This window comes from Urocitellus parryii, chromosome 4, assembly GCF_045843805.1.
Source record: "Urocitellus parryii isolate mUroPar1 chromosome 4, mUroPar1.hap1, whole genome shotgun sequence".
Taxonomy (NCBI): domain Eukaryota; kingdom Metazoa; phylum Chordata; class Mammalia; order Rodentia; family Sciuridae; genus Urocitellus; species Urocitellus parryii.
The window spans coordinates 43,915,460-43,942,671 of record NC_135534.1 but is presented as its reverse complement, the minus strand read 5'-3'; the positions used below and the strand labels follow the sequence as shown (position 1 = coordinate 43,942,671).

At 43.6% G+C, this 27,212-nt stretch overlaps 1 protein-coding gene across 1 annotated transcript in view; it reads left to right on the top strand.

Moving 5' to 3' along the window:
- Nav2 (neuron navigator 2) overlaps positions 1 to 27,212 on the top strand; it is a 271,097-nt gene that overhangs the window by 211,238 nt on the left and 32,647 nt on the right. The window contains exons 18-27 of the mRNA XM_026405279.2: positions 349 to 393; positions 2,713 to 2,873; positions 4,261 to 4,449; positions 10,844 to 10,896; positions 15,581 to 15,604; positions 15,717 to 15,791; positions 20,940 to 21,023; positions 21,625 to 21,736; positions 23,161 to 23,306; positions 25,949 to 26,121. Of these exons, the coding sequence (XP_026261064.2) occupies positions 349 to 393; positions 2,713 to 2,873; positions 4,261 to 4,449; positions 10,844 to 10,896; positions 15,581 to 15,604; positions 15,717 to 15,791; positions 20,940 to 21,023; positions 21,625 to 21,736; positions 23,161 to 23,306; positions 25,949 to 26,121 (1,062 nt within the window). The remainder of the gene's footprint in view (positions 1 to 348; positions 394 to 2,712; positions 2,874 to 4,260; positions 4,450 to 10,843; positions 10,897 to 15,580; positions 15,605 to 15,716; positions 15,792 to 20,939; positions 21,024 to 21,624; positions 21,737 to 23,160; positions 23,307 to 25,948; positions 26,122 to 27,212) is intronic.

Genomic DNA, 27,212 nt, shown 5'->3' with positions numbered 1-27,212 from the left:
GTGGTGGTAGTGCAGAGATGGGCAGCAAGGGCTCTGCTTCAAGGTGGGGCAGCCCCTGAGTTTGGCTTTGAACCTGTGGCAAAGGAGAAACGATTGGGGTTGAGCGACTCAGGCCACCTGGTGACTTGGGGTAAAGTATGTACTGTGTCAGGTCAGGCCCAGGACAGGGCTCCTTTTGCTTTCCCGGGTGGGGATGTGTTGCATGCAGAGCTGGGTAAGAGGGCTCTCCCTGGTGATGGGAGTCTCTTCCTCAGGGCTCTTTGGCCTCTTCCCCAGCCTTCTCCCCTTCGCATTCCCTGCTCCCTGTGCTTCTCTGAAGTTCTTCTTTTTGTTTTAACTTTCCTACAGTGACCCGCACCTTGATAGGAACACTTTGCCTAAGAAAGGACTCAGGTATCTGTCTCCTTGCACCCATGCCATCTGTTGTGGCCTTGGAGCTTGGCTGTGTGGCTCTCTCATGGCTGGTGGGGGTTTGGACTGGGCCGGGGATCCCGCTTTGGCCACTGCAGCAGGACCTTTTGGATGACCACTCCCGTGGATCCCACTAGTTCTCATCTCTCCATCTGTGGCTTATTTGCTTGAGCAGGGGCTTGTGCTTCTTCAGGCTTGATGTGACACAACCATCTCATGACAGACGTCCCTGGGCAAGCCCAGAGAGCAGCCGCTGCTACTGCTGGGCCCCAGTGGGCTTCATTCCTGAGCACTTCTCCTCAACCATTCTGTCCACATGGCTGTCTTCTAGCAGAAAGAGCATGACTTATAGCGTGCTGATTTGTTAGATAGCTCCAGAGCCAAGGAGAAGAGGGATATTTCACTCCTGATTTAAAGATATTTAACTTTTTGGATTGAAGAAAAAAAAAATACTGCTAAAGACAGATACCTTGCTCTTATGTAGATGTTCTAATTGATAACCAGTTGGCTTTCAACACCCCCACCAAGATGTGGTGTGCATGTATGACAATAGAGACTACCAGGAAGGAATATCCTTCCATGTATAATAAGTCATGGCTTTGTTCATTTGGGGGGGCTCATTCTGGTAAAACAGGATGCTATAAGTCACCGCTGCTCATACCATCCACCTCACTGTGCCAACCCTAGGAACTCCAGTTTACTCCTGCCTCCCCCATGGTCTGACTGTCATCTCTCCTGCTTCCTAAACACTTCATTCTTCATAGCATTGGCTTCACCCTGAGCTAAGCATTAAGTGCTTTTGCCTAAAATGGAACTTGGAATGCGATGTTTCATTGCCGTCATGTATGTCTAGTTGATTAACCTGCAGCTCTTAAGACTGAGCGCATTTTGAACAGTAACGCGAGGTAGGTATCAATGCTTCCTTTCAATAGGAGCCCCAAGTAAAGTCAATTCTAAGGAGAGTGTTAACATCTCCCGACAGCCTGGGAGAGGGCATTCACTCTGTGGCCTTCAAGTCAGCATGGCCTTTGGTACCTGAGAGTTCATGTGGCGACTGTGAGCACAGCTTGTCAGCGACCATGCTCGATGCTTTAAGCAGCGGCCTCTCCTTATACCAATTTGACATCGATGCCCCTCTTTGACCCCAAAGGAACCTAGGTTCTAATATTAATGTTTTGAAATGGTATATTTCTGTAACATATCTGCCCTATCAAAATTATGTCACTGTGGCTTTTAAAAATTGGTATTTGGAAAAATTCACAATAGGGATCTGTGACAATCTATTTACAAGCAACTAGTGTGCTTTAGAAAGTTATAAGTCCATTGACCATAGGAAAACCCTTCAGGAAGAAGCATTTCTGTGTTCCCTTTCACTCTGACTCTCCCTGTCAAGTTCACTCCCTCAACACACACTGGTTGCACCCTTTTTTTAAGCCAAATGAATCTCTGTCGTTACCTAATCAGCAGTCATAAGTGCAAAAGTCCTGGGTGCTTTAGGAATTCTAGATGTTGTCAGCGGGTACAAAGAAAAGAGCATGGATTTTGGAGTCAGAAAACATGGATTGAAATCTCAGCTCTGTGACACAGGACAGGGAGCTCACCTTCTCAGAACATACGATGAGAATAATCTTAGGCTTTAGAGAGAGAATGCCCATACAGGCATCTGGCACAATGAGATGTTCAAGGTCATTACCAAGTACATTCCAGAGCACAACAGAAGGTGGGCCACATGACTTCTGAAGACCTTCTCATGCCAATCACAGTAACTTGGGGTTCCTTCTGTGAAGGCTCGTATGTGCTAGATTGCAGCGACTGCTGTGAGCATCAGTGTCTTCAGCCCTCCCTTCACACCTCAGCTTTCTAACGTGCTGTGATTCATGGCTACTTAATTGTGCTGTAGAATGCAGATGCCAGGAGTCACCTAACTGAAACTTCCTCGAAGCTCTAACAGCAGATCCTTCTGTTGCCTCTGTACTGTCAAGGTGGGGGTTTTGACATGACACTGTCGTGAATCAACATGTTATAGTTACGCCCAGTGACGGCTCTTTTGAGCATTTACCAAACTTCTTCCCTTTAGGTATTCCCTCCAAAATGAAAGAATTATAATTTTCTCCAAATGCAGCCAAGTAGCATAAAAGGTTTTAAGAAACTTCAGAAGTTTCAGGGTGTGTAGGGATATGGTTTTTTTTAAAACCAGCTTTGGATATATATTTTCTTTTTATATATTGTCATCAGCTCCACAGAGATCATTTTCATAAGTGTTGTTCATAGTTCATTCCAGCCTGGTTTCTGTCTGCCCAGGTATACTCCCACCTCCCAGCTTCGCACACAAGAAGATGCAAAAGAATGGTTAAGGTCCCACTCTGCTGGAGGCCTGCAGGACACCGCCGCCAATTCCCCTTTTTCCTCTGGCTCCAGTGTGACTTCTCCCTCTGGAACGAGATTCAACTTTTCCCAGCTTGGTGAGTAGCTACTTGTCATGAGCCATAGACTGTATTATCCATAGAGAGGAGGTTGTCTTGGGATTTGGAATACAAAGGTAGTCACATCCCTCTCATTGTCTGATCAGCCTTCAGTGATGTAGTTTGATTATAGGAGATAATAAAAGAAATAAAGAGACTAGCAAAGTTTGGGGTACGCTAGCCAGTCATTCTCTTCCTGCAGTTGGTTTAGGGAAGGCAAACAGACCAGCCCATTCTTCAAGAGAATGCATTCCATTTCTTAGACCTTTAAAGAGGGTTTGACAGCATATCTCATGCTTGGTCATTCTTGCTCCCTTATTAAGCTGGAAATAAAAGTGAAGTTTTGATTGAACAAGTCTTCTTGGAAATGCTTGCTGCTGACATATGCTTTGACTGGCACAATGGGAAAGGAGAAGAATTTGTAACACAGTCCCTGTTGACATGTCAGTGGATTCTTTTCTAGAGAGAAAAACACACCCACTCAGACCTATAAAACAGAATAAAAGAGAACAATCCAAAGCTTTAAGGAAAACCATGTAATAACAGAATAGAATCAGATAGTGAATATTATATACAGTTAGGAAAAGATCGGTGCCAGTGGGCATTATTGGCAGAGGTTTTGGGGAAGCAGTGGGATGGGAGCTGAGCTGTGGAGGATGGATAGAGGGGGAAAATATGTTCCAGTCTCCTCTCAGTATTCAGAGAGGAAGCCTTTTCTGAATATTGTAAATAGTAAATTCAGAGTCTTTAAGGATAGGTGTGGCTTGTGATCCAGTGAGGTTTAACTCAGTTTTGAATAACTCAATAGGTACCTCTGAAAATACTGTGTAATACTAATACTGACATGGATAAAATTTTAGTCAGAAAGCTAGTTTTAGCTAAGTAAATGTGCCCCCTCGTGTTGAAGCTCTTTGTACATCATTATTAAATGCTCCTTTTCCGAGGCAGTGAGACCTGTGTTCATATTGTTCTTTCCCAGCCATAACTCTTTGCAGCAAGAGATTCTTGTCATGCACAAATGCTTCCCATCTGATCAAAAGCCTGGTTGGACTATTTTGGGCTTTTGGCTTTAGAGAGAATTGTTCCAGATGAGCCCGGGGAGTAATTAGCTCATGCCTGGAAGGTGACACTGGCTTGTCTGAACGTGCCAAGTTGGAACGCCAGGGCCCAGAGCCTTGCTTTGGAACTGACCCGCCTTCCCTCCCATATTTTTAGCTCTAAGTGTGTAGCTCCTAGGCTGATTCGACTACCTTTTAGAAAATAGACAAGGGAGAGAAGTTGGCAGGAGCGCGTATGGCTGATGATAAGGAGTCTCCTCTCTGTCCCCATCTGGGATTTGAACAGAGACATGAATTTGCAACATTTGATTCCGTTCCTTTCATCCCAGCGAGCCCCACCACTGTCACCCAGATGAGCTTGTCCAACCCGACCATGCTGAGAACCCACAGCCTGTCCAACGCCGATGGGCAGTATGATCCGTACACTGATAGCCGCTTCCGGAATAGCTCCATGTCCTTGGATGAGAAGAGCAGAACCATGAGCCGTTCGGGTTCCTTCCGGGATGGGTTTGAGGAAGGTAAGGAAAGGAATTTGCCATCTCCTAGGTTACTCAGCGCTTGGGTGAGCGTCCTCTATGCTGGGTTTACTCTGTTGGCCTGATCCCCCACTTGTGAGTTCCTCTAACTCTCCCTCCTCCTCTGGGGAGGGGAATTCTGAATAGTAAGACCTGACTTTTAATTGGCCTTTTAGGACTTTAGGGAAGAGGCTGCTGAAATCACACTGGTGGCCCTCAGCACTGACTGAGTTCTGCTCCAGGCCTCTCTGTCCTGGACTAGGGCCACAGCTTTTTGGCAGGCACCTCCATCCTGAGACCCAGCCACTGGCTCGCCTTCCTGGCAGAGTCACGGGAGAGTTTGTTCCCTGTGTTGACGGACCTATGAAGCTCTGGGGGCTGGGCACCATGCCTCTCTGCTCTGCTCCAGAATTTTCTGTCTCTAGTACTACTTTTTTTCTTTTTAATTTATTGCATTCATTTTTACCCTTTTCCTTCTTTGGTTGCCAACTGTGCTTCTTTTGGGTTGAGTTTTTTTGTTTTGTTCATTTTAATCAGAATTGTAGAAGAAAAGTTCTGTGGACAACTTTGTCAACCTCCTCACAAGTCACCCTACTCCTCCTTCTCTTTGCTCCATCACCCAAGGTCTGAGTTAGGGGACGAATGGTCAAAATGCTTTCGAGGGACGTCACCCCACCCCCAAAGACTGGGCACATAGGACAGTGAAGGCAGGCCCCAGTGACCAGTGAATAAGAATATGGAGTCAGACCAGCAGAGTTTAAATTCCGGATCCTCAATTCCTTAGGTATACGATCCTGGGCAAGTTGTTTCTCCTATTTTATCACTGATAAATTGGGAGTCATAACAGTATTCAGCTCATGCAAGCCTAAGAATTAGATGAGATAATACATATAAATGTTAATGCAGTAACATGATTGCATGTCACAGCCTCTAGACAGACATTCAGCGTTGGTTTCCTGGCAGCTTGAGGTCTCCAGCCGGGGATAGAGACTGGGGCAAGCAGAGGCAGCTGAGGGCTATACCTCTGTTTGTGCTATTTTTTGCCAGTGACAAAAAAAAAGATAGGGGGCAAGTCATAGGTGCCTCCTTCTGCTCCCAGTCCCTGTGAGTGGAGCTATATGTCTCGCATCTGACCAATAGGAAAGAACAAATTTGTAGTTATTTAGGAAATCCCAAATCAAAGGGAAAGAAGCATAAAGGCATCTGCTTTCTCCTAATGTTCTTTTAAACAAAAGTTTTAAAGAATTTAGTTACGGAACAGTTGCTCCCTGGTTAATCTTGGCGACTTAATACTGTCCCCGTGATTTATGTATCATTTGCATCCATGACATCCAGCGTGCAGACTTGACTCTGTAAATCCATATATGGGAACCTGCAGGAACAGAGGACTAAGGAGGGGAGGAGCCTGGGTTACTGAGGGTTTTTTCCTTGATTTAAGAACTAAAAATGAATATTCTAACTGCTCAGAGCAGTCTAGTGGAGGAGACATTGACCCCCAAGGTGAAGGAAGATGCAGTCTGTCTTGAGCTTTTCCTGGTTCCCTATTAGCCAAGCATGGCCACCAAGCATTTTCCAACCTCCCTGATGATAACTCTCATGTGATGAGTTGATCCTGCATTGCGTCCATCTTCTCTACCCTGTGTACACCTGAGTGAACCACATTCAGTACTGAAACTTGTCCAAACAAGCACAGTTAGCCTCAGAAAGTTCTGGGACCATTCCAGTATCATCATCAGATAGCTTTTATTTTTTTCATCTGGAACCAACCTGACAGGCAGCCCAACTGTGCAGTATCTGGGATGTCAAAATGACAGTGATAAAAGAGCTTACCCACAAGCAGAATCTAGATATTCATAAACATGATGATTTATAGTAACAAGGAATTGAAGCACAGGGGTAAAAAAAAAAATCAAACTTTGGAGGAAAAGGTAGGGACTGCTGTTAATGTGCTTGGGGACATGGAACGTTTTCATCCTTGGGGAAGTCTACTATCAGTGATATTGTTTCTCCTGAGACTGTTAACATTACAAAACAAAATAGAACTTGTGTTAACCAGGTCTTTTTAATTCCTCTGGATGCAAACTATTTTTTTCATATTTTACATTTGGACCAAATAGAACCTCTTTATAATATGGCCTTGTGTGTTCTATGCCATAAAGCAGAATAGAAACTTAGAATTAGCGCAAGTTGTTTGTGTGAGGTGGTTGTACGTTTGAATCAGTACTTACCAGTTTGAAGGTAAGTGGGAATCCTAGGTCTGTAGGTTAGTTGCAGGAATGGCCCAGATGCAAGACCCTTCGAAATTATTTCAGATAAATTAATTTTTATCAGAAAACACTGCAATCTCCCAGCAGCTCAGGAGGCTGAGGCAGGAAGATCAGAGTTCGAAGCTAGCTTCAGCAATAGTGAGGCACTAAGCAACTCAGTGAGATCCTGTCTCTAAATAAAATTTTTTAATAGGGCAGGGGATGTGGCTCAGTGGTTGAGTGCCCTCAAGTTCAATCCCTGGTACTCCCAAAAAAGAAAACACTGCAATCTTAAAATCAATTTTAGTAGCATATACTTCGAGGAATGCTGGGTGCATTTTTAAGATGGTTGTCTTTGCACAAAAACAAACAAACAAACATGATTTTATCAGTCATGACTAAGAACTGCTATAATCTGAAAGCCAAGAGACCCCCATCCTGTCAGTTCACACAGACTCCCCAGCAGCAGAGAAGCTTAGTAAGGAGGAAGTCTTGTCCTGCATCATGCTCGTGTTCCTAGCCCCTGAGTTAGGGTCATGATTCAGATCCTGTCACCCCCATGGTTTGCACTGTGGCTTCAGGGAAGGGGTTGACTCTCATCAGCCTGTTTCCTGTTTGCTAAAATGTGGAAAATAATTGTACCTGCCTCAGAGGATTGAAGTGAAGATTGGGCAAGATAAATCCTGGAAAGCATTTAACAAATAACTCTGAAAGGGGCTTATCGTAAGTGCTCCATCAATGGTAGCTATTGCTGTAATTGTCATCTTATATCCTTCTCCCCAAGGGCCATTTCTTTCCTCCCCATTTTTTGTTTAATGACAAAATTGAGACAGGTGTGACGTGCAGAATGAGGTCCTAAGCCTCTTGAGTCCCAGCTCTCTTTTTACTCAATCCTACATTCACATTTGATTTACATAGCTTTTTTTTTTTTTCCTCTTTCACCTTTCTCAGGCAAGGTCTAGCCCTTCATGGGTGTGTTCTCTGCTCTGTCATGCTTCCTCTGCTGGCTCAGAGGCGGGGTACCATTTTTTTCTCTCTCCTTCCATGGTACCCAACTGTGGAATGAGAATTAGAGTGTGATGCCTAGGTTTTCTCCTTGCCTCTGACTGGCTGTGTGCCTTTGGCCACATCACTTGACCACTCTGGGCCTTGATTTACTCATTTTCTAATTAAGGATAGAAACTCCTGCATAGTCTGGGATTATTATCTGCAAATTCTCTGTGATAATAAGGATTATTTTAAACAATAATATAAATGAGAAAATGCTTTAATAGTAGAAGTGTGTGCATGTGTGTGTGTGTGAGAGAGAGAGAGAGAGAGAGAGAGAGAGAGAGAGAGAGAGATTCCCAAGTGTGACATTTGACTACTCTATTAATTGGAGTATGCCCAGTCATTTGATTCTGTCTAGAGGCTCTACATTCTGTGTAGAGGTCTAAAGTTTCTTTATTCACAAACTTCAGTCCTGGATGTTGCTTCCATATAGATTAAACAAAGGTATTAGGCAATTATTCTAAAATACACTGGAAAACTTTTCAGAAAGAGAGAGAGAGAGAGAGAGAGAGAGAGAGAGAGAGAGAGAGAGAGAGAAACAAAAGAAACGAAACCAATAGACCTAGTCACCAAGGGCAAAGTAGTCTCCAGATTCAATATTCCGTTCTTGAATTGTCATGTGAGACCTTAAGCAAGTTTTTTTTTAACCTCTCTGAGTTTCTGATTCCTCAGTGGCAAAGATAGCCTAGGTTTCCCTGTGGTTCCTTGAAGCTATAAAATTTTGGAGGCACAGAGACTAGGAGCATAATTACATGGCACACTTTAGCTGTTTTAGTTTCGGATATCTGCCGCACAACCAGGCTCTGGCTTGACTCAGGTCACTTGGAGGAGGAGCAGCTACAGTGGCTCAGGCCAGGCACACTCAGTTTTGGTTGACTCTGGGTCTTTTTTTTTTTTTAAGACTTTATTTACTTATATGTGGTGATGAGAATCAAACCCAGTGCCTCACACATGCCAGGCAAGTGCACTACTGCTGAGCCCCAGCCCCAGCCCCTCACAGGGTCTCTTTAGACCAAAGCCTTGCCCTTGCTTTTTACCAAGAGAGAGGAGTTAATTATGGTGAAAAAAAAGGGACTGCACCTTAAGCCACCAGTTGCGCTCCTCTGCCTTGGGCCTTAAGCTTGCCCTGAGTTGCTGCCTAATCTCCTTCAGTGAGTTTATGTTATAAGATATAGGGAGAGAAGAGAAAGCACTTCCATTTTCCAATAGCGAAAGGCTGTTGTAGCCCTCTGGAGCTGGCCTGTGACAGGGCTGTCATGCCAGTGACGGAAGGGTGGCCATGTGTTATGCACATTCCACCTGACCCAACCTCTGATGGAGTCTGGCCTCTTCCTTCTGGGTCCTGCAGTTGAAGTAACTTACCCTTGTGGAACATTAGGCTGCTACTTTGGGGCTTTAGAGCCTCTGTTAATGTGTGGACACGTTAACACTGAAAGCCATTGTTGGCCGTTAACACCTTAAACTGAGTTTTATAGGTATGAGTCAGATTTGTCATGGATGGAGGAAGAATGGAGGAAAATATCTAGAACTCAGCGCATTGCCAAAGAGGAGGGACAGGAATGGTGGGCGGAGTCAGCCTCAGAGGAACAGTTACCTGCTGAGTGAGAAGAGGCCAGGATAGCAATCGCAGAGCTCTGTGGGTAGAAGATGCAGATGGCAGGCAGGCAATGAAAGGCTTTTTGGAGAGGACATTGTTCGCACACTCCTTATTTGGTTGGGCACTATTAGGGGCATCCCAACAAAGTGCACAGGCAGAGAGATTCCAAGGCTGGAAGGTACAGGCAGAGAGATTCCAAGGCATGATTGGGAGAGAAGGGAAGGAGTCATAGTATGATAGGAACAAATAAAAGAAGAATGGGAGGTCAGGGAGGGTTTACTGGAAAGACCAGAGATAGGCGTCCGAGTAATAGGCTGCACTGTTCATTTGGTGGTTCACTGGCAAGTAGCTTCTATGGCTGGGATGAGCTCACATCTTGAGTGGTAGGTGACTGTCATAAGTGCATGGTTAAACTTGCTTCTGAGGGCTGGGGTTGTGGCTCAGCAGTAGAGTGCTTACCTAGCACGTGCAAGGCCCTGGGTTCGATCCTCAGCACCACATATAAAAATAAATAAATAAATAAATAAAAGTATTTAAAAAAAAAGTTGCTTCTGAGAATTCTGCTTCAGGTTGCAGGTTATCATGCAGAACAGAAGTATAGGCATCCCACCTGTGGTCAGAACAGTGGGGCCTAATTCAAAGTTTTCATTCAGAAGTCTGAAAGCAGGAATAGTTCAGTCTTTGAAATAAGTTATCAAGAAGTTACCGAGAGAATAAGAACCTGGCTTTCTAAAAGAGAAGGCATCCAGAACACCTAGACCTAGAAAAACCAGGCTTTAAAATGAGAAAAATAAAATATCTCTACTGGCTGGAGAGGTGATAAGGCTATACAAGTAGGATCTAAGTCAGAAAGTATTAGTTGCAAACAGAAAAAAGGATACTACTTTGCTTGTTACTTTGCAGAAACAATAGAAATTCAATGCAGGATCTGTACTTCAGTGAATGTTTTTGAACCACATATTCTGCTACATGGTCATGTAAAATGAATTGACTATGGTCAACAGCCTCTTGGGTTCAAACTAATCTGTTCATCTTTTTGAATGTACAGCACAGGGTATAAAAATATATATATATATTATATATATATCTCACAGGGTATAAAATACATGTGCAATGCAATCTCAACCCATAAAGGAATGACATTAGAAAAAAAAAAGTAGAATAAAATATGCTAGAACAGTAGCAGATTTCCCCTGAATAGTGGAATCATGAGTTACCACAGGCTACCGCAAGGAATATGCCTCTTTCCTCTCTTTTTTCTATTTGTGCTGGGTTCTGAATGCAGGGCCTCCCACATGCTAGGCAAGAGCTCTACCACTGAGCCTCATTCCCAGCCTCACAAACTATTTCTTATTTCACCCTGACCTGTCACCAACCCAGGCCGAGGTGAGACTACCATGCTGAGCCTGACAGTGTCCTCCAATTCTGATTTCCTGCTCCCCACTCCCTTTTCTGGTTCCATAGCAGCCAGCTGTGCAATTCACTTTGTTTTTTCTTTTAATAGTTCATGGATCCTCGCTCTCCTTGGTTTCCAGCACCTCGTCCATTTATTCTACAGTGAGTATAAATCATTGGCTATGATCATGAGAGCTTGGATTCCTTTATCAAATGTGTCAGGAATAAAATACAATGAACATTGCTCCTGGAGAGAGCATTTCCATTATAAGGGGATCAAATAATTAGGGAACAAGATTTGAAATTCACAAGCAGCTATTAATTATAATATACCAACCAACAAGTCAGGAACTGGCTGTTTTGTTCATATGGTGCTTTTGTCAGAATGTGTGAGAAGCCTTGGCCACCTGCTGGTCGGCATGGAAAAGAAAGGCTTTGAACAGTTCATTAATCCTCTGTCTGCCTCAGTTTCTTTTTCTGTTAAGTAGAAAGAACAGCAGTTTTTACCTTATAGAGTTGTATTGAGGACTAAATGGTTTGAACGTTACATTTCACTGCAATAAAAATTCCTGGGAGATGAGGACTTTTTTATTCCTAGTGCTGAGGACAGTGCCTAGCACCTAGTAGGTTTTCAAAAAGTCTGTTTGAAAGAAAGGAGAAAGTGTATGCATTATGTTAAACATGGCCCGCACAGCTCAGGACAAACGTTCCTAAAGGCCGACTGCCATCGCTGAGAAGGCTGTTAAACAAAATGCAAATATAACCCAACACATTTGGATTTTCAGTACTATAGGATTTGTTCAGTGGAACTTACTTTTTTATAGCTATATGCTATTTATCTTAAAAATATTAATTTGGGAATTCCTATAGGAAAAAGAAATTGCTTTGTTAATCCTTTAGCCTTTTAATTCCAAGGAAGCACATGCTTTAATCATTCAGGTGTTGAGAATTCTGGGTTTCTGGGCTATATAACAGGATGCACTGCATGCGGCTCTTTGAAAATAAGTGATCGTGCCAGAATCAAGTGAGAGAGACCAGGACCTCATTGTTTCTTATTAGTGAACACGTTGGTGATTGCTGATACAGTCTGATTTGAAGGACCTAGCAACTTTTGCTTCTGTTCCTACCTACCTCACCCCTCCAGCTCCACAGTTATGTCTCTTTAGTTGATTATTTTGTCTGAAATTTCATCATTGGGTCCTGGCTTTCCTCTTAAAGGTTTTATATATAGTAACCATGGGAGGGGTTAATGAAATCATTATCTACTAAGAAAGCATAGAGACGGTCTTCTAGCTGTTAGCCAGTAGATAAACAAAATTCTTTCTTCTAGAATAAAATTTTTGGATGTAGATACCAAAAATAGTGCTTTCTAACCTACATTCACTTCAACAGTATTTACTGGCACCATGGATATGCCAGGCACTGGCCCAAGCCCCAAGGATATGGATTAGGAGAGAAAGGAGCCTATTGCCCAAAGTGGAAGCTGGAGGCACCAGAGGGACATGGGACTCTAGTTTCCTAGGGTTGGTACAGAGCAGCCATAGCAGATGTTATAGTGCCCCATGTTTCCCCAGGGGCTTCTGTCAATGCAAAGACAAGTAGACCCTTCTCAGAGAAGGAAAAGAGCATGCCTTTTCCACTTGTGAGTGTTCAGATCTCGGAAGCCATCACATGTAATTCCTGGGGCACCCCATTCATGCCAACTCCAGAAGCTCTTGCAGTAAAGGCCTGGCTTCTAGTAGCTGCTGTTCTGGGTGTGTTGCATAAAGACAATGTTTTCATAACATTTGAAATTGACCTTTCTGAGTTGCTATGAATTCAACAAATTACCAAAGACCTATAACAATAATTTTTAATTTCTATTTCTAGTCTATTCTATTTCTACTATTTCTAGAAACCCAAGGTCTAATCTTAGCTTATTCTCCCCTTGACTTTGGACAAATTACCATTATTCAGGATGTCTCAGTTTTGCCTTCAATATCAGAAATCTGAGCAAGGCGATGTGTGAGTCTCTAGAACCTCTGACCTTCACTTAGTCAAAATTTCCCATTTACCATTCTTACATGTGCCTGCTCTGAGACTATAGATTGCTTTTGCAGACTTTAAAAAAAAATAGACTAACATTAGAATGTTTTCACTCTAGATCAGTCTGCCAGTTTTAAGAAAAAATTGCAAGTCTGGCTAGACTCTGCCACCACCTAGCAGTGATGTGTGGTCCCCTGTCTATTATTAGTTTCTGAGAGGTGATGAAATGCAGAAACAATGCTCAGCCCCCTTTGTAAATGCTAAGGTGTCATCTTTGGTCTCTTCAGTCGCCACAGACTCAGACCAAGGAATTTGCTTACTAGCTGAGAGTCTTAGGTCTCTAATTAGAGGATAGCAGCTTCTTCCCTTGAAGTCTCTATAATTCTTGGATATTCAAAAATGCTCTTCTGTCTGAAATTTGCCTGCAATTTTAATTACAAATGAAAAAAAAAAAAGGCACCATGATGCTAAATAATAGCCATGGAGAAGTCATGGCCAGCCCTTGGAGTAGAGAGAATCTCAGAGGCCACAGGTGGCAGCAGACTTGCTTTCTTCATTGGGAGGGAAGAGCAGTGAAGTTCCCAGGGGAACTGTGGAACAGATGGAGGCCCGAAGCTCCACACGGGGCTCCCACGTGTAAAGAAGATCAGCAGTAGCTGGTGGCAAGATGCAGAACACATGACTTTTGTTGGCCCAGCCTTAGAGACAGGTGGGCACAGTGGCAGACAGTGGCCAAGACTGTTAAAAACTTGTCAACAGAATAGCTTAAAAGTGAGGCTGGTCCTGTGGGTGCTTCAGCATGCTAACAGGCCCCCGGCAGCCTCCCATATGTTAGATAGCTGTGACATTCTCACTATTTTCTTCATTAGATCAGACTTAGAAGTCACAGGACTCAGTTCTGGAACGTTTCCTTGAGAATGTAGCTGTAGTACAAGAGAAGGAGCATGTGCTGGTTATGCCCATAGGCTGACTAGATTGCCTTGGATCACCCCAGCTCTGTCACTCATCAGCTGTGGGCACATTACTTAATCTCTCTATGCCTCAGTTTTCTCATATGAAAAAAAAAAGCAATAGAATTAGTACACACTTAAAGGGTTATCATAAGGAATCAGTGAATCATGAAAATAAAGTGCTTAGAAGAGTCTGGCACATGGCAAGCATTCAGTCAGTGCTGCTTATTATTATCAGGATATAAGCAGCACAAGGTTAGAGACTTGTCACTTGTTCTTAACTCTATCCTAGGACCTTAAAACATTGCACCAAGTCAGAAATCAATTAATATTTGTTAGATGGTAGTGGGGATATTAATATTTGTTAGATGGATGGATAATGGACAAATGGACAAAGAGAGTTGTGACAATGTTATCTGAGAGGCAAGTCTGAGCATTGAGATGGAAGTACCTTCTTCTGAGTTTCTCAGAGGAGGAGATTTTCACTGTGTGATTTTAGGTATTATACTTAACCTCTCCAAACCTCAGAAACAGCATACAAAAAAACTACTTTACAGAGTTACTTCAAAGATTAAATAATTTGGCCTCCAATCCTTAAAAGTGAGTTGCTTTAGTTAGTAGCCAGCCTGGAGAAAGGAGATCTTGAGCGGGATCAGGAAGAAGGGCACTGGGAGCCTGGTGTGAAGGAAGATGAGACAGAAAACAGCTGCCCACCTGCTCTCGCTTATGTGTGTGGGTCTAATGAATCATTTCCCTTTTGTGCCCTTAACTATCAGAAGTACCTGCTAGAGCGAGATATTGATTCCTAAAAATATTGGGGTAATTACTAGCATACTTAGATTAGGGTACTCACTGAGAACCTAAGGACAAGATAATGTTCTCATTGATATTTACTCCTATCCCTGGCTCCCAAGTCACTCCTCCATCCCTGAGTGGTGGGTGGACAGAAGGGCAGGAATACTTCCAGCATTTCCAGGAAATGGGTGGAGGGTTGAGTCCTTCCTTATGAGCCCCTGTGGGAACCAGAGAAGAGACAAAGAAAGGTTCCTCCTGTAGCAGTTTCCTCCAGCTCATGTGGGTTCCGCATGTGGGAAGAGAGAGTCTTATAGTTTCTTTCTGGCCAGTACCTGTGTTACCACTGGCAGCAGGGAGGGCTTTACCAGTAAGAAGTTTCACAGGTTCACCGTTACTCCCAGGAATTGCAGGTAACTGAAGGACTCAAGGTGGCACAGCAGGAAGTGAAAGCCATGGTATCCTCACAAGCTGTGGAGCCAGCAGGCTGGATGAACAGGAGCTCCCAGCCCTTCACTCTAAGGCCTTTCTGCCCCCTCTGCTCCTACTGTAGCACCCTAGGGAGGTCAGATGAGGGAGAAAATGGGGACAGAATCAACCCCTGTCCCCTAGATGGCCTTGCCAGATAAAATACTACAGAACATCCAATTAAATCTGAAGTTCAGGTCAACAACAAATAAACTTTTAGTGTAAGTGTATCCCCAATATTGCATGGGATATGTTTAGACTTTAAAAACTGTTTAAATTTAGCATCTTGTGTTTTTACTCCCCAATGCTGGCTCGTGTCCTTGTCATGCATACCTTTTCCCAAGCACCTTCCTTTAGCCCATCTCCATGTGGAGGCTGGGTGGCTCCTCACAATCGGTTGGAATATTATTCTAATTCTTTCTTATTTCTTAAGAGGATATTCTGTAGATGGATCAACTTAATCGAACCAGTTTAGCCAGAGAAGTATACTAGAAAAGAAAATAAGTCTTCCAGATTTTTCTGAGTATCCAAATTTGCTGCTCCCCCATAGGCTGGAATGTACTGTTCTTTGCTTCTCAACTAGTCTAATTTCCTTTGTGATTTATTTACAGCCAGAAGAAAAGTGCCAGTCAGAGGTAAGGAACCATTGCTAGTTGAATCTCCTCTTTCACTATTATCAATTATTTCACCCAGCTCAGCCTAGAAACAGACTCCCCAAAGCAAGTAACTGTGCCTTGTCATCTTTAGATTCGCAAACTGCGGCGGGAACTGGATGCCTCCCAGGAGAAGGTTTCTGCGTTGACCACCCAACTGACAGCCAACGTGAGTGCATCTCAGGGTGGGAGCTGCTGGGTTGGGTGGGATGGGAGGCAGCCATTTCTGCCTTCCAAGCATTGCCTCAAGGCCCCCATCTCTGAGTACTTAGAAGTAGCACCGTGTAATAAAGATGGACAACAACTTAACATCATGGATATGACTGTCAGCTTTCACACAAACTGGCTGTGTGACTTTAGGCAAGTTCTTTACCACCTGAGCCTGACTCTGCTCTTCTGTGCCCTCAGGACACAAAGGGAGCCCTTTCGCTGACCAGCAAAATGAGATCCTGTGACTCCTCCGAGCTAATGCGGTTTCTTTCTGAGCTTGTAAAATCACTTTTCTCAGTAGCCTTCTCCGTAGGGTCAAGGTTTTGTTTTCGTTTTTAATTTAATAGAAAATACAAATGTCCCCAACTGGAATCATGGGTGGAAATTAAATGCAGAATTGAAAAAAAAAAATAGAAATTCAGTCATTTAAATTAGGCTTCCCCATTCCTCTGCAGTGCAGAAGTACACTTTAGTCATCCATGTCCTGACCCCTGGCCTTTGTCCACTGTGGAATCGAGTTGAAGCAATAGGCTTTGGTTTTTCAGGGAAAACTAAAGTCCCCCTTACCTATTTGTGCGGTCATGATCAGTGCTTGCAGTAAATTAAGTGCCAGTTTCCTTTCCTTTCTTCTTTCTGAGAATTTCATCCTCAAAGGGGTAGGGGAATGGAAAAGGAAAGAAAAGGATAAAACAGTAGAACTTCAGGGCTCCACAATAAACAGCGAAGCTGCTCTGTAATTATGACATACATGATTACGTGTTCAGGAGACACTGCCAACCAGCATTCACTTCAACAACTGTTTTGTGTGCCAGCTGTGCCCTGGGTGCTGTGAATTCAGCAGCAAAGCAAGCACAGTACTGTCGTCTTAGCATTCAGTCTCTGGTAGAGCAGAGAGACAAAACAAACAACTGGCCCTTGGCATGATAACTATTATGGTAGAGATAAGGGGAGGTGGCTGGGGAATGTATAGGAAGAGCACCACACTCAGTGTTGGTGGGAGTTAGGAGGGAGTCAAAAAAGACTTCCCAGAGGAGGTGATATTTGATGGATGTCATGTAGGAGAGGGTTCACAGGGAGGACAGCGTTCTAACTAAAGAGAGTAATCTGTGCAAAGAAAGGGGAAAGTTCGTGATGCATTTTGAGCTGCAAGTAGCTTGGTATAATTAGAATCTAGAGCTTAGTGGGGAAGAAGGTGTTAAGAAAGGCAAGGATTGGATGTAAGTGTCTTTGAGCTGTTAGGATGAGATCTTGGATTCCTCCTGACATTAGGAGAGACCTGTCCGTGGATTGTAAGCAAGCTGTAAAGTGGTGTAGCTGGTGTTTAGGAAGCGTCCTGGCTGAGGCAGAGTAGAGGTCACTACCTCGACAAGCCCTACTGTGAACTATGACCCAGTGAGGGTGAAGCTCAGAAGGCAGAACCTGAGGTTCCGGAAGGTGCTAAGATGCTTCTGAGACGCGGCTTCCTGCCCAGGAGTTCCCAGCCCAGCCGGAGACCACAGGCCAATGTGTTAAAGTCTGTGAGAAAGCACCCTGTGTGACCCTGAAACACACTGTAAAAATGGAAAGTGACATCAAAGCTTGTTTCTCTTTGACTGGGACACTGAGTCAACACTCCAAAGTAATCATTTACCTGGAGTTTTTGCCCTGGTGATTCCCAGCTTAGCTTGAATCTACTCAAGGAAACCATTTCTCTTTAAAGTCTGCACATGAAGTACATAAAACCTTAATTATAAGCTCAATAATTGGTAACTACCTTCATTATTATTCAGTCTCCCAAGTTCTCTTACCTTTCTGGAAATCTTTTTTTTCCCCCCCAAAACCCTAACACACTGGGCACTGTGTGTTCTATAATCCTTTATTTTCTTAACCTCTTCTACTATCAGTCACAGTATCCAAAGGACATCAAGCATTGATGTGAGAACTGAGTTCTGAGGCCTAGATCATGTTCAAAAGGTAGCAGCAGCACCAGCAGCTTGTGGGTAGATTCTTCATCTTGGTAACCAAATGTATGTATCCAAACCCAGAACTCCCCCCCTGGGCCCAGTGAGCCAGGGTCTCCTGGGTACAATCTAAACACATAAAAATTGACAGAAGCCCCCTCCCAAGTGATTCTGAGCTACTGTCCTAGTTAAGAATGACAGCTGTCAGTTGCCACTCTTTTTTATGAACCAATAAGTAGCAACCAATTTGCTTGTCCATGAACTTGGGTAAATTCCCCCAGTGACCTTGCATTGCCACAGGGAGCCTTATGTGGAGCCATTTGCATGAGCTCTGCTCTCTGTTCCAGAAGAGTTGGAGTGAGATCCCTTAGATGATTCAAAAGTGTGTTTTGTTCCTCATAAAAGCCATTGAACCAGTATTGTTTTAAAGTAAATATTTGGTCTTACCACACACCACCGGCAGTGCTAACGTGTTTTATTGTCTGCCATCTTCTCTCAGACCAAGCTGTGTTTGTTTTTCTAGGACAAACTACTCAAAGCCACCTTCTGTGGGTGTTTTTATACCACTGTGTTTGTTTTCCCTGGGAATGTGAGAATGGGGCTGATGAGGAGGCTGCTTGTGTGGCTCTGAACCAGGCTCCGCGTGGTCTCTGTGGCCTGTATTTTCACAGTTGCCCTCAGGACACAAAGGGAGCCCTTTCGCTGACCAGCAAAATGAGATCCTGTGGCTCCTCCGAGCTAATGTGGTTTCTCTCTGAGCTTGCAAAAGCGCTTTTCTCAGTAGCCAGGTCTCCGTGGGGTCAAGGTTTTGTTTTCGTTTTTAATTTAATAGAAAATACAAATACCCACAACTGGAATCATGGGTAGAGATTAAATGCAGAATGGAAAAAAAAATAGAAATTCAGTCATTTAAATTGAGCTTCCCCATTTCTCGGCAGTGCAAAGGTACACTTTAGACATCTATGTCCTGACCCCTGGCCTTTGTCCACTGTGGGATCGAGTTGAAGCAACTGGCTTTGGTTTTGACATGTTTTCCAGGGCAAACTAAAGCATGTATCTTTATTTTAAAATAAAGAGGCATTTTCTCCATTTTCAACAGAGAGGGAGTGCATTCAGAGAAAAACTATTCCATGTGACCTTTCTGTTACAAGTGGCCCTGCTTCCTGCCAACACTTGACCTTCGCTTGACCTTCGACCATCGAGCACCCCTGCTTGATGAAGTCTAGTAAATAGAGTGACTTTCTAGGTCCCTTCTTAGATTGAGATGGCACTGACCCTCCTCAGAGACCACCCTACCCTTAATGCCCACTCATCTCTTTCTTCCTCTAGAATTTTATAACCTGATCAAATCTCACTTCTTCCAAGATTCCTCCATGTATCTTCTGCAGGTCCCTGTTCTGGTCCCTCCTTACTCCTCTGTGTGTCTGCTCCCTAACCCTACACCTGTGTTCAGGTGACGCATCTCCTCTCGTAGTTTCTTCTTTCATTTCCTCATTTCCAAACCTCTTTCTTTGCACACAGTGCTTGTTCATCTCTGTGTTTTGCAATTCCTCAACAGTTTGTAGACCACTTTCACCTGTCTTATTTCATGTGGTGCTCAAAATAACCCAGGGAAGAAAATAGATGTTATTTATAGATGAGAAAATTGAGGCCATTAGGATTAGACGATTTGCTCAGCATTATGGGTAATCAAAAGGCATGAGAGGAAACACCAAAGACCTCTCGCTCTAAATCCCGTTCCCTCCCCTGGGCCACACAAGCACCTTCACCCAAGTGCTTTTTTTTTCAATCTTTTATTTGCCCACGCAACACATTTATCTTGTGGCAGCTTTGTCCCAGCAGGGACTCAGGGAAGAAGAAAACAGACCTGGTGTCACCCTCTATCAAGGGTGTGGTCTGACAATCCATCTCTTCTGCTGCCCAAATGCCTCTAACCAGAAGACCGCCACTATTTCATTTATACAAATAAAGTTTGGAAGTTGGACAGTCCTGGTGAATTAATGGATTCTTAATTTGATTATTAGAAATTCCTTAACATGACTGAAAATGCATCCACTCTTCATTCTTGGTTTTAATGATGTTAACAGGATCCCCATTCAACCAGCTTTTCAACTACTTACTAATCTGCATCCCAGGCAGGAGGTTTAGTACTGGGAGGCAAAGTCACCTCTTAACCTTGAAGGGGGACTTACAGAGAAGGGGACATGCATGAAAATGCCACAGTTCTCAACTCCACCATCCATGGGTCCCCCTACAGACACACACATTGTTAACATCTCTGAAAACTGGATGCATGTTTTAATTGTAATTGGCTACATTTTTTAAAATGTCCTGGTGATATGTAAAGTCATAGCATATCTGATGTTGTTTTCTAACAGAAGCATATGAAAATGCATAGGAGCCTGTGGGAAAGTCATAACCCCTGGGGAAACTAGGAGAGGTTTCTCCAGGGAGGTAGCAGATGGGCCTTTCAGTGGCTTTTTATTAACCAGGATTATAACAAGCAAAATATGTCAACCATTTGTTTATTCTACATACATGCTTCGTATGAGTTTGGCACTTGCTGAACAAAATGGGAAGTGATCATCCTATAGTACAGAATGAAGTCTTAGAGAATGCAGACACACAGCAGTTGTCACAAGACCCCATGGTTTTTGTTTGATTTTCTTTTCTTTTTTTTTTTTTTCAGTACTGGGGATGGAACGCAGGGCCTCGTGCATGCTAGGCAGGTGCTCTACTACTGAGCTACATCCCCAGACCAAGACCACATGTATTTGAACTACAATTTCACAAAGCTTATGCCAGAAGGACAGTGGCTTATGAGAGTGAATATGAGGGAAACTACCTAGTCTGAAGTTGTCACGGGCATGTCATGAGACCTTTTGACAGACACATCAAAATTAGGCAAGGAAGGGGCAGGAAGAACATTCTGGGCAGGAGGGAATGGAGGCACAGCAGCCTGAAGTGGGAAGAAGCACGGGATTTTGAGCAAATGAAAGGTAGAGTAACTGATCCCAAAGAGTGGTGGGGAGTAAGAAGAGTGGGAGATAAGGGTGGGGTCAGGTCAAGTGGCCCCAGTAAGACTTTTTTGACCTGAAGACCTGGCACCTCTTGGGCATTCTTGCCCAGCAGGGTTACATGGCTGAGGTTGTATCTTTCTCCTCCAGGCTCACCTCGTGGCAGCCTTTGAACAGAGTCTTGGAAACATGACCATCAGGCTCCAGAGTCTAACCATGACAGCTGAGCAGAAGGTAAGACACGCTGCCTTTTGTTCCTTGCAATAAACCTAAAACCATTCTCTTTAATTTCAGATAATTACATAGATTGGAATATACTTCTTGAACAAGAGAATTTAAATATCAAATAACCAGGCATGGTGGCACATGCCTGTAATCCCAGAGACTCATGAGGTGGAAGCAGGGGGATCACAAGTTCGAGGTCGGCCTTAGCAACTTAGGGAGACCCTGTCTCAAAATAAAAAGGGCTAGGGGATGTAGACCAGTGGTAAAGCACCACGGGGTTCTATCACCAGAATGAAAGAAAGAAAGAGGCAGGAAAAGGGAGGAAGAAAAATAGGAAGGAAGAGGGGACAAGTTGAAGGTAAATCTGTTGAGTAAAAATATCTTAGATCAGTGATGATAAAGGTATCAAGGACAGATCTCAGGGTCCCATGCCCACTCCTTTTATGTATTCCTCTCTGGTCACTGAAAATTGATCCAGATTCATGTAGCCTACGAAGGTTCTGCTGAGCTCCTGTGTTTCCTACCCTGCTCTTTGGAAGCCAGGTTATACTTCCCTTGAGCTCTGTAGAAAGTGATTTTAGGATGACCCATACATCTTTCTCGTCCTCAGGATTCAGAACTGAATGAGTTAAGAAAAACCATCGAGCTGCTCAAGAAGCAGAATGCAGCTGCCCAGGCTGCCATTAATGGAGTAATTAACACTCCAGAGCTCAACTGCAAAGGTAAAGTGAGAAAGAACGTTTAGAGAAATGGCCCGCCCACCCTTGGCAGCCTCCCCTTGACAGCACTGACACAACCCCCCTGCTGGAGGTGGCTGGCTTGGAATCCAGCTCTGTGTCTGCCAGGCAGGCCCAGGAGGCAAGCACCTTGCATCTGGTTGCTGCTGGCTTCTCAAAAGACTGCTAGCATAGCTCATCCTCTTCTCTGATGTCTCTCAAAAAAGGAAGAAAATAGCTTTGTGCTGGCTGTCTAAGTGTTTTTATAGACCTTAACTTCACTCACACTTCCATGTTTCCATGTTGACATGGGAGAAACTAAAATGGGCTCCTCTTTTACTTGTCCCAGAAAACTTTCCAGATAAATTATTTTGGTTGCATCTTAGTTGGGGGTTAAAAAAAAAATGAACATGCAGGTAAGTTACCTCCTATAATCATAGTACCAACAGTAACCATGCTGGGGGTAATGTTGATAGCTAGCACCTGTGGAGTAGGTCAACTGTATTCTGAGCCCTGTGCTAAAAGTGTTTTCATTGTTCTATTCATTATTTTGCTTTATTTTGCACAATGACCTTATCAGTGTCATGATGGTCCTCTCCTCATTCTGTTGATGGGAGTACAGAGTTTGAGAGAGAGCAGTGACTTCCTGAGGTCAGAGAGTGAGTAACAGAAGTGAGGCTGGAACCTGCATCTGATTAAAAGCTGGTTCTTTTAAGGACAAGGCTTTGGATATAGTTCTGTCCTCACAAAGAAAGCAGCCTGTGTGGTTTGAGGAATAGCTGTTACATTCAGTATCCCTGTTCGCTTGGATATTGGGCCTCCTAAATGAAGTGATAGTAGAGTTGAAATGGGAAGGGTTAGCAAGAGTTGGCCAAACAGAGTTGAAGGAAAGGAGAACTGCAGAAGGAGGGCATGTGGAAGGCCCCTGAGCTGAGGTGGGCTTGGCACTTCCAAGGGGCAGAGGGGAGCAAGTGTAAAAAGAGCATAGAAAGCCAGCGAGCAGGTCTGGAGCTGTGGCTCAGTGGTAGGGTACTTGCCTAGCATGCACAAGGCCTGGAATTCAATCCCCAGTACTACGGAATAAATAAATAATGAAGCAAAGAGGCAGAGACAGCTAGCAGCAAAGGTGACTGCTGCTGCAATTCAAACAGTATTTTCCAGCCCATCTGTGGATTTAAAGAGATGGCATCAGGGACATTCTCCCTGAGGCTACTTTGACTTCTGTTTTGAAAGTGGGAAGATAGACCCAGTTTAATTGACCAAAGACAGCATAGCAACCATCTGCTCAAGGAACCCAACAGTGGGAACAGAGGAGATGTCGCAGGACCTGGCAGTCCCGAGTGTATGGATTTCAGATTGAGGGCCACGCTCAGGGACCAAAGATTAGGCTCAAGTCATCAGGTGCTGACATGCCCTGCCTTGTTCTCCAGGAAATGGCACCTCCCAGCCCACGGACCTCCGCATCCGCAGGCAGCACTCCTCTGACAGCGTCTCCAGTATCAACAGTGCCACCAGCCACTCTAGTGTGGGCAGCAACATAGAGAGTGACTCAAAGAAAAAAAAGAGAAAGAATTGGGTGAGTGTACATCCACAGAGGCTCCTAGGGACTAACCAACAGAGTCCATCACAGAGCAGTGTCCCCCAGATAAAGCCCAGGCTGACTCACCCTCAGAACCATAGGCCTCTGGGAGTAGATCCAAGGAAACAGGTCTTTATAAAAGTCATTGTGGTACACAACAGAGCCCTAGCATTTATAAAATCACCACCACCTTATGGTCTTTCTCTTTCATGAAACTTTATGTGGTGTACTCATCTTTCATTTTATATATGTGTCATTTCTTCTCATTCTATGTTGGCCACAGAGAGCAAAGTTACTCTTAAGTGGCTTCTTCTTAGTTTCAAAGTATTTTTTTGATCCTATACAAGTAGTTAAATATTCTTAATCATATTCTTGATTTGTTTATTTGTATAGTTGCCTAGAATGGCATAAAACCAACCTTCTCTTTTAAAAATTTTTGACTATGATGTATACATAAAAGTTTCATAAGATCCACATCAGGAGTTGGAGAGCAGTTCTAAGCTAGAGGTTACACCTCAGGATGGCAAGTTTAATAGGTCTGTTCCCACTGCAGTGTTTCTCTGTGTCCATAATCCCAATGAGCTACTTGATTTTCCGTACTATGCTTTTAAAAATAGTTTTCCCTGCATTCCTGGGGAATTTGACTCCCTTCCCCTCATCCAATTTGGAGTCCTGCTATGAGGCTTCAAAGCACTGGGTGACATTTGCTACTCCCTGTCTTCAGTGCAGGACTACCCCAAGTGGGTCTGAAATTGGCCCCTTTTGTCAATGCTGACAGCATCCTGTGTCCATGGTGGCTTTGGTGTCCTCATTCATTCCATACACTTCTTGCTCATTTTGTGTTATCTTGGATGGGTGGCGAGGTCTAGTGATGGAGAAGTTGGGGATTTAGTCATTTTGGTATGGATCACTTGCCTTTGAGGCAAGGTAAAGGTCTAGCTCAGTGTGGCCTTCTCATTATTCTGAATAATTTTTTTTAAGTTATTAATAGCTTTTAGTCTTTTGCTATGACTAAACAGATAGAATTAACTCCTTGTCATCTCTAATATGCCATTGATAAATATAATATTAGATTATTAAAATAATAAGAAGGGATTATTTTCTATGAAAAATAGTTGTTCCCTATTTTCTTCAAATCAAGAAACAAAATTCTGTTTATGTTACATTAAAGAAAACTCTTGGACAGTGAAATCAGGTGGACCCATGATTGGCATTGTCACCTTATCCCAAAGCTTAATTCTGTCTAATCTTGGTAATCTCCTCTTCCACCTGGCATTTTATCAGAGGTAGAGACAAGGGTTTAGTTTGTTGGCTTGTGTGCCAAGTGCATCTTTTTCTCTCTAGGAATACCAGAAGTAGAATATGAGAAAGCAATGGGATTTTGTTTATCCATAAGTTGGACGTGCAGTTTGTTAGAGATGAAACACAATCATGGGAGAGAAACCTCATCAATTTGTCAAATGGCCTATTTTTTTAATTTCTCAATAGCTAAGAAAAACACTGGAATATATTTTCAGTAAGAAAAAAGAAAATTATTTTTTAAAAGACTGTTCTTCAAAACATAATTTTTTTTTTTTGGCTTAGAAAAATACATGCTACCCATGGCTTACAGAGAAGTACATTTAACTCTTTAGATTCTCAAAGTTTCAGGCCCATCCCCATGGTTTGGGGAAATTATGCTAGTTTCTCTTGTCCAATATGGTTATTAGATTTCTAAATTAATTTCCACTTCTTGAGTGATGAGTGAGATGGAGAGTTCCCTCTTGCTTGTGTCTTGTGAAAGGATTGCAGGAGCTCCCCAGATAGAGCCAAGAGCCATACGACCATGTAGGGCCAGTGACACCATAAAGCTGCCTTTGCTCAGAAAAAGGACATGTCCCCTTCCACCAAATTCATTCCTGGAAAGACCACTGATAAGAGGCAGGCAAGGGACGACAAGCATAGGAAGGTGGAAGCCACCATTTCAGTCAGACAGGGAGAAGCTGGAAGAGCCCAGATTATGGGGTACACCCCAACCCACTCTTCCTTTCTTTTCTTAATGGAGGAAGATGTCCCCAGTGCCACTGAAGGTTCGCATTCCTACTGGAAACCTCATGTGTGTGTGGTGTTTATTATTAGCCATGTTGTGTCTGAAAAGTCCAAAGCTTTCCCTGTCACTGGCTTTCTCTGTTAAAAATTGTCTTTTTTCCTTCCCCTTCCCCATTTTTGCTTGCGTTTTCTCTGGCAGGTCAATGAGGTAAGCAAGACCAACTTTAATATCAGATACCAAGCTAACCCATCCATTGATATGACTAACCTCATCCGCATCCGTCTCCGTGTCTGAGCATCCTGCTTTGTTGCTGTGCAGCCTCATCCTGCCCACACCCCTCTGCTGAGCCAGGCACTATTTTGCTGTTGGTGTCTAGTCTTGAGCCAAGAGTAGGCATGGAATGTTCCCACAGGTCCAGTCCTCTGAGCTGTCAACACCAGATAACTCTTCTTCCCTTAATGCACTGATTCGAGAGAGCTGTGGGGAGCCTTTTCCATTGGTGGGGGAAGAAGTGGGAGAATGAAATATTCTCTTGTATGCATGTCTCTGTTTAGCCAAGGCCTGAGCATTGGCTGTGGCTCCCAAAAAGCTGACAGTCTTGTTTGTTCAGTTACGCAGCTCCTTCAAGCAAGCTTTCGGGAAGAAGAAGTCTCCCAAGTCAGCATCCTCTCACTCGGACATTGAGGAGATGACAGATTCTTCTTTGCCTTCCTCACCAAAGTTGCCCCATAATGGATCCACGGGCTCCACTCCTCTGCTGAGGAATTCTCACTCCAACTCTCTGTGAGTATCTCCTCTGGGGCCTTCTTAGACGATAGACAAGTCTGGGGAGTCTTGTTCTGATTCACCTGCCCCTTGGGCTCCTCTGCGATCTAATAGGATTTTGCGTGTTCTTCCAGTGTTTGAGGACCATGGAGGCTGAAAGAGGAGGAAACTGAGGCTTTAGTTATGGTGGTATCAGTGCCCATAATTAATAGCTAGTCTTAAGCAAGCTGCTCGCTTCTCCTGTCTCCATTTCTTTGTATGCCAAATTCAGATAATGACTGTTATCTACTTATCCTGCCATATGGATTGAACAAGATTAATGGACATAAAAGAGCTAGAACCATTTTGTTTTGAGGGAAAGATGATGTTCTGAGTATTGCCAGTTTTTGCTGAATTCTGGTTCATTTGGGTGATAAGACTTATATACATTTCTTCTTTGATCAAATTTGTTGTTAACTCTTTCTGGAGGTAACAACTCAGAAACTGGATATTTTTAAAAATGGAGAATTCAATGATGGTTCTCTTTATCAAAGGATGCTATAGTATAGAAAAATCATTCATGACCCCTAGCAGATTTAACATGGCATGAGGCAGTTTGTCCATCTTTCTTTAGGGACACAGCTGGGTTTTTTCAGGTATTTAGGTGCTGTTCCCTGTGTCGACTGGTTACACAGAGAAGAGTCATTTTCTTGCTCAGCCCTCCTCCCATGGTTCCCATGATGCACTCGCCTTCTTTTCCTCCATCTGGGTATTAGGGAGGCAGTCCTATCCCTATCTAAGGACTCAAGGCCCAGCCTCCACTGTTATAACAGTGTCTAAAACAAACAAAGTTCCTTCTGTTTCACCCTCTCTCCTATGGGATGGAGGTGGACATTAAACAGAGAATCCTGAGTAAACTAGAACAGTCAGATAGTACTAAGGGTTAACACTGAGAATGAAAACAGTGCTGGGATGCACAGTACCTTGGCAGCAACTTTAGATGGTGGTCAGGAAAGGCCCCACTGAGGAGGTGACATTTTAGCTGAGATCTTTATAACAGGAGGAACCACTGGTTAGTTCTGGTCAGTAACACTAGCTGCTGTAACAAACCCCATCCCAAAACTCTGTGG